The following is a 12,372-nucleotide window of genomic DNA, read 5'->3' on the forward strand; positions in this document are numbered from 1 at the left end:
ATATTATACTACATGTTTAACTAACTAGAATTTAAATAAAAACTTTTAAAAAAGAAAATCAGCCTATCATTAAATCAGGGATACCTTAACTAATAGAACTAAAGACTTTGGGTAATTATTTAAAATTATCAAGAATCATGGTCCAATAGGTTCTTTTAACTAGAAACCAAGAGTAAGGATCTAGCCCATTGGAACACCCAGAAATATGGCCCGTAACACACAGCCCATAGCAGGTGTGTGACAGATATTCCTTAGTATTTTTGGTTATTAGAAACTTCTCCCAAGTCGGTCTTTTATGGAAACAGCAAAATCTAATAAGAAGAGCATGGACTTTAGGATCAGATAGACCAGGGTTTAAATTCCATGTCCTCTGCTTATTAGCTGGGTGATCTGGAGAAGTTAGGGAGCTTACTGAGCCACATTTTCCTAAAAGGCGAATAAAAATATTCCCTACTTTACTGCTGTGAAAATTTAATAAACTATAGTATGTACAAAATGACTCCACAGTGCCTCGCCCACTGCCAGAGCTTATTTTCTGCTGTTAGTTTTCTTTCCTGTGGCTTACTGTGCAGTTACAGTACTTTTCATATGGATCACCTACTTAGAGATCAGTTTATGCTTCATGTATTTCTCTTTCTCTCTTCTTTTTCTCCTTCTCTTCCTTCCAAAAAGTCTAAGTTGGAACCATTTCAAATTTTGGTTTGTGACCAACTGCTGAAGGAAAAACGAAAAATACTCCTTTCAAAATCCATTTCAGGCATCCCTGCCTTGGGCTTTGCCTGATGAAAATAAAATTAGCCCCAGCAGTTGCCAGCTAGAGGCTCTGTAGGGCTTTTGTTCCCAAAGCCTCAGAAGCTATTTAGAGAGCCCAGGGGAGAATCTCTTCCTCTCAGCAGCTCTGGAATGTCTCATTAGACATTTTACATTCCAGGCCATGCCAAGGCCCTAACGAGCCACCACGGTCTGTGGGGTCTGGCAACTGGGTGTGTCACTCTGGACTTCCCTATGAGTACACAGGGAAGCTGCAGAGGGGAAATTGTGACCCATGCCTCTGTCACTGTGAGAAGCAAGTCAGAGGAAGCAGGGCTGAATTGGTTGCTTTGTTCTGGGACAGTTGATGCCTGACAACTAAAGCACATGGGGGACAATGTGTATTTTGTTTTGTCTTGCTTCCATCCTCTTCCAGAATGTTGTCAGAAGTCAGCCTATCATGAAGAATAGAAGTACAAAACCAGACATTGCACAGACATTTAAATACATTACTCCATAAATCTCATTTTATAAAATATCTTCCTCTAGAAAGAGGGAGAGGAAGAACAAAACTTTTAAAAAGTTTTCTCCTTTGGGGGGGTCATAGTGGAGAGGTTGTGAGATTGTGAATTCTTCTTCAATGCCCTTTCCCACGCACTCTCCAAGCCTTTCCTGCTTCAAAAAGCCCCAAAGGAGAGGCACCCAGTGGCCGTCTTGCTGTTCTTGCAGCCTGAGGGTTCACACTGCAATGGCCTCCTGCATTTGACCTTCTCCTGCATTGCTGGGCCCTCACCCTCAACAGGCTTCCCCAGTTGAGCCAACAAAGACGAAACCCTTTATTTTACCAGAATGTGTAGAGATCCAGTGGGCCGTTGGCATGGGCTGAGATGAGCAGCTTTGCCAGCTGGTATAAAACACACACACACACACACCACCCATGAGGTCCCCATACTTTACTAGCCTATAAATGCCCTCATCGATGTTAGAGAATAGTCTCTTCCCACCTTTAGTACACCCACATCTTAAGGTTACATACATACATAAAAAACATACTGTTTTTTATGAATTTTTAGACTTAAATTCATTTCGATCTCTTCGCCCCTATAAAAATGCTTGTGTGGAGGTAGCAGGCAAGCTGTATCAGAATGAGGAATAGGGTAGAGTACTGACAAAGAAACATGTATTAATTCACTTCACGTATATGTATATGCCAGGCCCTATGCCAGGCACTGGGTTTACAATGATGAGCAAAATGGACATATTCCCTACTCTCAAAAAGCTGGCCTTGTGGCATAAGGCAGTCAGGCAGCAATGGGTATGGAAACATACATGACTAATTTCAAAATTGAGAGAAGTGTTGTGACATTACCCAACATGACATTGTAAGGAGACGTCCAGAGGTCCCGCCTGATGAGGCACCAGTCACACTGAGACTGGAAAGCCGGCATTCGAGAGCCAGAGGTAGACCATTCTAGGCAGAAGAAACATCCCCAGATGTTCAAAAACCCTAGGGCAGGAAAGAGGATCAGGGAAAAGGTCTGTGTCTCTGGAGCAGGGTATGAAGAGAGAATGGCTCCAGACAAGGTAGAAGAGGTAAGAGTTTATATATGTGCTCTCCAGTTCTCAGAGATGGTCCCAGGCCCGTCTCTAGGCAGTTTAATGCCAAAAATGACACGTGGACCAAAAATACTAAAATGGAATGTTACCTTTCCTCACATTTACAGAAATGTCAATGTCATATGTAGCTGAAATGAATGTGTCAGAGCACATGTCCTTTAAGCTTGTGCTTCTCAAACCAGAATCCAAGTACTCTGGGGGTATGCAGCCATGTGCTCAGGAGTACAAAGGTTCACAGGATAAACCTCTTCCTAGAATGTCAATATTATTTAAGATGGGGAGATGGAGAACTGTACTTTTTTACATAATAGGAATATAGTTGAAAATGCAAGGTTTGCATGGATTTTAAGATACAACATTAGACTTTAAAGAAACCTTATTCTTGCCACAAATCACTTCACACTGTACTTGGAGACCATCCTTCAAGGATACAGGTATAGTACCCTTTGCTATTGGTGGTATTTGGCTTAAAAAAAAAAATTAAGAGGCAGTGCATCATCAGGTCAATGCCTCGTAACTTTTTCACATTATGCACACATAGAAAAGCATACAGGTATATGAGGATAAAGCTTTTCTGAGCAGGAGGGGGCACCCTATTCTTGGCACTTCTACAACAGGTTCTCAGCATACCAGTGGGCCAAGGCATACTGGGTGGGAAGTTCTGGGATGTGTAATGTTAAGAAGTGACTCTGTTCAGGAACAGTTATTAAGTAATTGTTCAGAATTATCACCTCACCGCATTACCTGAAAGATTTAACACACCAAGCACCCAGTCACTCTCCATGAGACCTTCCCTGCCACCCTGACTTGCCACCACTTCTGTTAGGGAGAATTTTTCAGGAGATAGAAGTACTTTCTCCATGTAAGTATCCTTCATCAGTGGCTCTGGGGATTGGCATGGGCCCCAAGAAGGTCAGCGAGAGCTCTAGGAGCTCTGAAGTGAGAAGGAGGGACCTAAGTATAATATCCATATAGTAAAGTACATTAATCTTATGTGTACAGCTGAATAGAACACAAATGTTCAAGATATGAAACATCTCTTTATATGTCAGTTATATCTCAATAAAGCTGGGAGGGAGGAATGTAGAGGGGGAAAAAATGGTACAGAACATTTCCATCATCCCAGAAAACCATTTCATCCCCCTTCCAGTCAATATCCTCCCACCCAGAGTAAGCGTTATTCTGACATCCACCACCATAAATTAGTTTTGCCTGTTTTCGAACTTCACATAGGTTGAAGTATACAGTATGTACTCTTTTGTGTCTGGCCTCTTTTGCCCAACATAGTATCTGAAATTCATCCATGTTGCTACACAGCAGTGAGTCTTGCTTGTTTATTCTTGTGTAGTATTGCATTGTATGAATCTATACCACACTCTCATTCTTTTAAACCAAAAGAAATTTAGAAGTACTAGGGTACCCCAATACTAAAAACAAGAAAACAGTCACAGAGCCACAAAACCAATGGTTCTCACATTATATAATCCCCAAGTAAATAAGAGGCAGATTATAATTACATAATTATCACAGCATATTATTATTTCTAAAATTCATACCCCCCCCATGCTAAAAAAGGACTTGGGGCATACATAGTTTTATAGATGGTCTTCTGATGCTCTAAACTTACAATCAGAAAGGTTTACTTCCACTGATCACTTGGGTGTGACAGTGGACGAGTACATTTAAAGGAAATGGAACATATACAAATACTGTAATTCCAACTAGTAAATTAAACTTTACTGGGTTTTTGGGAACCAGTCTGAACAATGTAAATTCTTCATGATGATCTGCCCTAACTGTAAATGGTGTAAATAATAATAATAAGGATTTTCTCTTAAAGTTTATAGCCTGTTAATAAAAATCAGAACTAAAAATTACATTGAAATTATGTTTGTCTTTTTTATCTTTAAACTTAAGAGATCACTTGAAAACTTTGTAGGTTATAATTTAGATCACTGTCCACCAGGGAGACTTTGATGCGACATTGTACAGTATAAAAAAATAAAATGTTTAACCAGCACATGACCATGGGAAAATTGTCTCCTATTGCAAAATAAGAGACAAAAGAACGTCCATAAAATCAGTTTAGTTTTCACCAGCTGGTTATTGTCAGCTATTCAAGAAAATGTCAGAGAGGCCCTCCCTTAAAACTTCCTTCCCAGCAGGAATTCTTTTGACAATGACTTCTGTTTAGGATTTTCCTGTTACCATTCTTTTATTATTTTTTTAAAGCATCATGGAGGTAAAGAATTGTTTTGTGTTTATAGTTTTTGAAGTGGTCTTACCTTACCTTAGTTTTAATATCACACCTGTAATTTCAAGGATTAACATTTTTTATGTTTTCTCTCTTAATGGTATAATTAATATGCATAAACATACAGATTGGAAACCAAAATTTGATTTCAAGGTGAAGGTCATTTCCCGATGCTTTTTAGGCTTAGGAAATCCACTTGCTTCTCATTGTACAATATTATTTTATCTTGGTTTTGTTATTGTAGTTTTCATATTTACAGTGTGATTTTAATTCAGTGAAGTGCAAACCTGTCTTGAGCTTTCCCAAAAAAATTATAATAATAATAACCTTCAATGAGAAGGAGGAGGTTGTTGTTGATTCAGCCAAAACAAGTGCCTATTAATTTATATGCTTTTCAGCTTACTAAAAGGGTTATCTAAGGATTTAAATGAACTTAAGAAACACTCAGTATTTGCAACTCTTCTTGATTGTATCCTTTTCCTCATAGGGGACATTTTGCCTAAATCTTTGGAAGGATTCTTTATCTACGAAGAAGAAGGCTCTGGCGTTCCAGGTTCCATTAGGAAAGGAAATGATGCCATCGTAGTAGAACAATGGACCGTTATTGAGGTAAGCCGCAATTTTCTGACAATTTAGCTTAAATTTTATATTTAGTTTTACATGATAAAGATCTTCATTGCCTAATACATACAGTATCCTTCAAACACGTGTCTGTGCAGGGTTCAGAATTTCATCACAAATGCATAAACAAACTTTGTTCAGATTTGTGAAAAGTTGATTTCCTTTACTCAATGTTCAACTTCATTATAAGATAGCAAAATAATTACCTATATCTAGATAGCAGTAGACTCCCAAAGAGTTGACATTCTAATCCTAAGTTCCCTGGCCCTGAGATTCTCTTTACACATGCCATGACAACTGGCTGAAACTGAGAAAAACTCAGTCAACAACTACCATTTTATCTCCAAGCAACCAATGTGACTGACTTTGTTTTTACCCTGTGAATTGACTTTCAAAGGCAAAAATATCCAAAAGGTGTTCTCTCTCTCGCCAGGCCAGATAATGTGCACACAGCCTTGTCCTTCCTAATCAGAGATGACATGGCTGATGCTGTCGTGCCCTCTGAATTCAGATGTGCTGTGTGTGTGAGGCCCTCACGACAGGCTCTCTCCGGGACACCATTGCCTTTCTGGCCTGATAAGGGCAGAGAGAGAGGCATAGCTCATTTTCAAAGAAACTCGAAATCCCACTGAGGGGGAGGAAAGGATTTGGGGATAGAGGTAAAACACCAAGTAAAAATCAATTCCAAGTGAGTAAAAAGCAGGGAGGTGACTCGGCATCTAAGCCCTACTTACCTTTCACTCCCCCATCTTCACTTCCAACTCTTGTCCTCACTTCCCAGTCCATTGACCAGTGTTTCTAAAACTGTGGTCTATAAACTACTTGGATCCAAATCACAAGGAGCTTTTTTAAAGGCAGATTCCCGAGCCCCCTACCTTAAAGTCTGATGCCTGAACAAGGCCAAGGGAACAAGACAGAAGGGAAGTCCAAACTCTGGAGAACCATATGGAAACCTCTCTCCACTCTGATCCCCAGTGTTCCTACCTTGGTTCAATGGTTAGAAGGCAGCAGGTAGCAGAAAATGAAGCCCAGGAAGAGTGCAGCTGGTGAAATTGTATTTCATGGAGTGTGAACTCCCTTTACCGTCATAGCCATTACCCGTTATTGTAATCACCCGTGTAGCTGGTGGTCTTTGCCCTTAGGGACGCCTGGGTGGCTCAGTCAGTTAAGCATCTGCCTTCGGCTCAGGTCATGATCCCAGGGTCCTGGGATCGAGTCCCGCATCGGGCTCCCTGCTCCGCAGGGAGCCTGCTTCTCCCTCTGCCTCTGCCTCTCTCTCTCTCTCATGAATAAATAAATAAAATCTTAAAAAAAAAAAAGGAATATGAGCTCTTATGCTTATTCACGCAGGGCTGTGAGATCAAAACGGACTACGGCCCTCTGCTGCACACTCTGGCTGAGTTTGGATGGCTCCTGACAAGCGTGTTACCTACGCCTATAGTACGACATGACAGGTAAGGCCAAAGGATCCTCACAAACGCGCCTCTAATCCTAAAACATAGCTCGTTTGTTGGATAACTCGGTTCAACAAATCCTTATTTAACGTCTACAAAAAGCATTTCACTGAACTTCTAATCTGATTTCATGGACCTGGGAGATCCGCTCATCTAATCCCCTCAAGTTACAGATGGACAAGCTACAACATCTCCTTCCCAGGGGGCCATGCTCACGTTCACAGGGCAGAGCCAGGCAGGGGCGTGGAGACTGGCTCCCAGCTCAGGGTCCCTCAAGATACCAGTTGGTCCTAGAGTGAAGATTGAGGAGAGGTCAATCAGCAAACAGAACAACTCAGCCCCCTCTGTAGACCCTTTGTCCTCCTCTTCAGCACTGCGTGTGCAAATCCACCCTCACCAGAGTGCACAGCCAGGGTCAGGACGCAGTGCAGGCCAGCGAGGCCTGGATGCGGAAGCACAGGCTGCGGTCTCTGCTCCTCCCCTCCAGGAAGGTGGCTGACTGCCCCCCACCCCAGCACAGACCTGCTCGCTGTTTCCACTCAAATGAAGTGCGCACATTAGAACCAAAATGCCGTTACTTCACCAATACCAACCTTTCCTTTTCTCCTTTTGCTGACCTTCCCTATTTCCTTTCCTGGGAAGGAAAAAGTGAATCATACCTTTTTTTTTTTTTTTTTAAGAGAGAGAAAGAGAAAAACCAATTAAGTCTTCTGTATAAAGTGCTTTGCTATTCCCTGGACTCAGCGATGTTCCCTCTATCTTCTTGGCTTCCAGAAAATGCCTGAGTGCCAATGAGGTTCTGCCTGGGCCACAGCTGCCTGCAGAGGACAGTACAGTCCCAGTGGCCTTCCCCTTCCACAGCCTCAATGACCGACCAGTTAACACTGAGTAATTGTCAGGTGCAGCTCGAGGTGGCAACTCCTCCTTTCTCAGTCTTACCCACCCTCCCGCCTTCTCTGGTTTTTCCAGCTTAGCAATTTACCCCTGTCCAGTATCCCAACTTCCCCAAAATTTTAAAACATTAGGTTGGCATGGCTTTATAATAAAACCACATATTCTTCAGGGAGAGGGACAAAGGTTGATACAGAGTAAAGATACTCAAGCTTTAAACGGAGGGGTTAGAAGTAAGCAATTAAGCTGCTTTTCTTCTCAAAGATCTATTGGTAACTGTTCTCAAATTATGAGTGACAACTCCCTGAAGCGTTATTTCCCAACGTTTTTTTTTTGTTTGTTTGTTTTATTTTTTTAATATTTTATTTATTTATTTATTTGACAGAGAGAGAGAGAGTGAGGGCACAAGCCAGGAGACAGAGGGAGAAGCAGGTTCCTTGCTGAGCGGGGAGCCTGACATGGGACTCGATCCCAGGACCCTTGGATCATGACCTGAGCCGAAGGCAGCCGCTTAACCAACTGAGCCACTCAGGCGCCCCTTTCCCAACGTTTTAAATCTGTGACATTCCTGTCAGGTCACAGTACAGCAGTAATTCTCAAGATTCGGTCTTCATACGAAGCAGTATGAATCACCTGGGGAGCCTATGCACATACAAGGGCTGGAGGCCCACCTCAATGGAACAGTCAGAAGCTTTTGAGGGTGAGACCCATGAATCTGCATTTTCACAAGCCCCTGAAGCTCCTTAACATTAGAGGAATTTTGCAGAAGGTAGTGAGAAAGGAACTCCTCATCCCTGCCTTTCTACCCCTCACAGTCATGCCCAAGCATTGGTCTAGTCCACTCCCCACCCCTCTCAGAATAATTTGTGTACGTGGCCTTCTCATCTCTTTTTGATGGTTCTCATAGGTGTATGATTTAGGGGGTCATCTAGCTCATTACAGTTAGCTCTTCCTAAAAGTACTCTAAATTTTGAACCTTTCATGTTCCTTTTTCCCCAGTGAAAAATATATTTATCACCTCCCTCCCATTCACTCAGGGATTCTGCTCTCAAGAGTCTACGTTTTTCTGGGGACACCTTGCTGGCTCAGTCGGTAGAGCATGTGACTCTTGATCTCAGGGTCCTGAGTACAAGCCCCATGTTGAGGGTGGAGGCTACTTAAAAATAAAATTTTAAAAAATATTTTCTTAAGATGGTATGAATGACTGATTGGGCACTGATTAGGTCTAGCCTACCAGGTGGGAAAAAAGAGGTCTCAAGTATAATGTGAAGGGAGAAGGTGGTAGAACCCGGAGCCACACCTGACTTGACCACCTTGTCCTGTGTGTCGAACTGCATAAGGTCACAGGCTGTCCCCAGTGAGTAGAAGGCCCGGCTCGGTGGAATGAGGAGTGGCTGTACACTGGGTTTTGAAGCAGAGGTAACACCACTCCCCCCCCACCATCCCAGCTTCTCCTGTATCCCTAGGACCCCTTGAGGCACTATGGGGTCAGAGTAGGACTTTCAGGCCCTCCTTGTGAAGGCTCATCTTTATGTGTAATTAAAATAGCAAAAAGGCCACTTGCAGGACTGCTCATTAAACAACTTTGTAAGAGCAAAAAATTGGACACAATATAAATGTCTATCAAAAGGAGTGGTATGTGTGAAGGTTAAAAAGCTATACAGCAAATTCTAGTAAATGGTCAGCTCTTGGAATTATGGATGGGGGACAGGACTACTTTGTCTTTATACATTTTCTGTGATTTGACTTCTTACAAGGAACACATATCTATTGTTATTTTTTTTAAGTAAAAAAAATTAGGGTGCCTGGGTGGCTCAGTCGGTTAAGCGACTGCCTTCGGCTCAGGTCATGATCCTGGAGTCCTGGGATCGAGTCCCGCATCGGGCTCCCTGCTCGGCGGGGAGCCTGCTTCTCCCTCTGACCCTCCCCCCCCTCATGTGCTCTCTCTCATTCTCTCTCTCAAATAAATAAATAAAATCTTTAAAAAAAAAATTTAAAAAAAATTAATTAATAAAAAGATGTGAAACTATATATAGTGTGTCTTGAAGGAGACTATGGCTGGTTAAGCTTAAATTTAGTACATAACCAGGCTTGCATTCGGGTTGAGGCAGGTCAAACTTATGTACCTAGGCAAGTATAGGTTGTATAGGAGCAGTAAAAAGAAGAATATACAAACTGCCAAAGTTGGATGGAATCTTCATATCGTAACCATTTAACAGATCCCCATTTAGAATCTGCTATTTACCCTGAATAGAAAATAGTAGAAAAATACTTTTTAACAATAATCACCCTTATGCAACAAGGCACACTAGAACAATGTCTACTGTTCTTCCATATGCCAGGAACATTGTGTAATATTGATATTTATTTTGTTCCTTTGCATTTTGTAACTTGGGTCCTTCTAGGTGCCTGCAAGGTAGACGCCCTAGGATGAAGGTGAAAGTTCATTGTTATTATCTGGTAACAAAGATTATTGATAAAACCTGTTAATCCTCTGCCTTCTTATTCTTGTCCAAATACGCTCTCTCTGTGACAATCATATGCTTGTCTTAGCTGCTTCAGTACACACAAAGGTAGTACTCACTGTCAGCCATGTCATCTTTAAATATAAAGAAAAATACTACATACAGTTCATCTTGGTCAAGGGAGATGATAGAGCCGGAAAGTTTTTTTGTCTCTAAAACTAGAAGAAGAATCCAGGCTGTGAACTAATAACAGATCTCATTTTAATTACAGCTTCACCATGAACTAGCCATGTGACCCTGGGAAGTCACCTAAACTCCTTAAGTCTCATTTTCCTCAGCTGGAACATGGCACAATAATATCAGCTTTACTGGATTGTCATGATGATTAAGCAAGACCATAAAATTAGAGCTATTTTATGGGACCTAATCCCTTAGCAGAACCAAAATCCCGAGGAAGTTGAAACCAATTATGCAAGGGTGATTGCTCAACCTGTCCTAAATCAGGATATTTCAGAAAATGTAAATACTGTAGTTCACTGTATACTAAATCAGCACTGAGGATTACAAGCCAAATAAAGGAACAGAAATAAATAACACTATAAAGATACAGACTTACAAGTATACCCACACCCAGAAAAACCAGTATCTGTCATGATCTTTTTTGGGGGGCCCACATGACTTAGAACCCTTTCCAGTAAAAATTTTCCTCCTTAAATATTTTTGCCTTTTATACAACAATAGTGTCTTAAGCAATTTCAACTTTTTCCCACTCTTCTGTCACCTAAACCATAACTTGAACTGTCTATACATAAGGTATTTCCCTTCCATTTCTTTCATTACTCAATTATATTCTGTCACTAGTTTGCATAAAAATATTTTCCCAGTGTGTCCTTACACTAAGGTTGTTGCTTCATTATCGTAGGCAATATCATACCACCGTTTAAAGCGACATTGCCATGGAAACATCATAATGTGGTAATCGGATAGCACTACATTATTCCAGGGTTATTGTTGTCAGCTGTGAAAACTTGCCAGCATCCCTTCTTAATCGTTATCACTATGTGATTATACAAATGGGCCCAATTATTTTCTTTTCGAGAAATCAAGGTGAAAATTGACATTAAACTCTTAGGGCAAATCTGGTAGAGGATCAAATTAGCCCAACTAGCAGTTAATATTGCTGACCTTAAAATAATCACCAGAATAAAATGTAAGAGAAGCCCAAGTTCCCTCTGTTTGGCTACCTCAAACCAGCAGGGTCATTCCCCTCTTCCTGAATAATAATCTGGAAAGGGATGGGGGTGGGGGAGGAGCATTTTAACAAGAACCCAAGGTGATTGTGATGTACTTTCAGAAACACTGAATTATAGCCTTACAGAGAGAGAAAGCATTTTAGAACACAATATAGAAGAAAGGTGTACACCCTCATATCTCAGAAGACAGAATTTAAAGACAGGGTCTTTCGGGTACAGTGAATCAAGTTATACTGTTCTGAGAATACAGAACAAGTCTGGTCCTTAAGAACAAGATCTGAATAACAAGAAGAGAAAATTATCTTTTCGCTGTGATGTTGGGGGCCCTGCTCTGTCTTGCGTTCTCTGCAGCCCCTGCAGAAAAGGCTCCACAGCCTTGCGGTCACCACAGCCCAGAAGCACAAGAAGTCTACATAGTCATTTGAGGCACTTAAGTGCCCCAGGGATTTCCTCTCAACCTTCAAGTGGCAGCCATAGCAGAAGCTGCATATTTATACACAGTTGAGGGAAAGGCTAGGGCTTCATGTCTGGTCCATTTTAATGCAGTTCTCTTCCCTTTCTAATTTAAATTCTGTAGAAACAGTATGGTGTAATTCAGAGTTAAGCTCATAGTAATCTTGCAGTGAGCAGCATTTTGATAAGGCCACGTTTTTTAAAATAGTCAATTTGTCTACTGTAGATACTTCCAGTTATCCCTTCCTCATCTGAACTTAAATTTTTAACATTTTGTCAGGCGGAGGCGTTGGGAGGAGCTAAATTGTGGGAGTGCTCTTTTTAGTTCTTAACGCAAGCATACTAATATGAGTATGACCCTGAGAAACAAACCAGGGTCATAAGGCAAAGGAACTTTGTGACTAAGCACATAGCTATAAAGGTGCATGCTAAAATTTATAATTTTGCTTTTAAAAAGTGAATTTTATTTCATATTTTAAAAGCAAGAATTTATTCATTTCTGAGTTGTGACATTAAACATGGCAATTAATGAATGAAATGATACAAAACTAATCAGAAAATATAAATTAACGTAACAATTCTGTTTCCTCTAGTCTAACGGATTTTGGAACCAT

The 12,372-nt window shown here is 41.1% G+C and overlaps 1 protein-coding gene across 1 annotated transcript in view; it reads left to right on the forward strand.

Moving 5' to 3' along the window:
- The window catches only part of RFTN2 (raftlin family member 2), a 66,300-nt gene that overhangs the window by 31,069 nt on the left and 22,859 nt on the right, over nucleotides 1-12,372 (forward strand). Inside the window, exons 6-7 of the mRNA XM_031038219.2 lie at nucleotides 5,109-5,230; nucleotides 6,593-6,696. Coding sequence (XP_030894079.1) covers nucleotides 5,109-5,230; nucleotides 6,593-6,696 — 226 coding nt within the window. The remainder of the gene's footprint in view (nucleotides 1-5,108; nucleotides 5,231-6,592; nucleotides 6,697-12,372) is intronic.

Source organism: Leptonychotes weddellii, chromosome 3, assembly GCF_054177405.1.
Source record: "Leptonychotes weddellii isolate Sample4059 chromosome 3, ASM5417740v2, whole genome shotgun sequence".
NCBI classification, from domain to species: domain Eukaryota; kingdom Metazoa; phylum Chordata; class Mammalia; order Carnivora; family Phocidae; genus Leptonychotes; species Leptonychotes weddellii.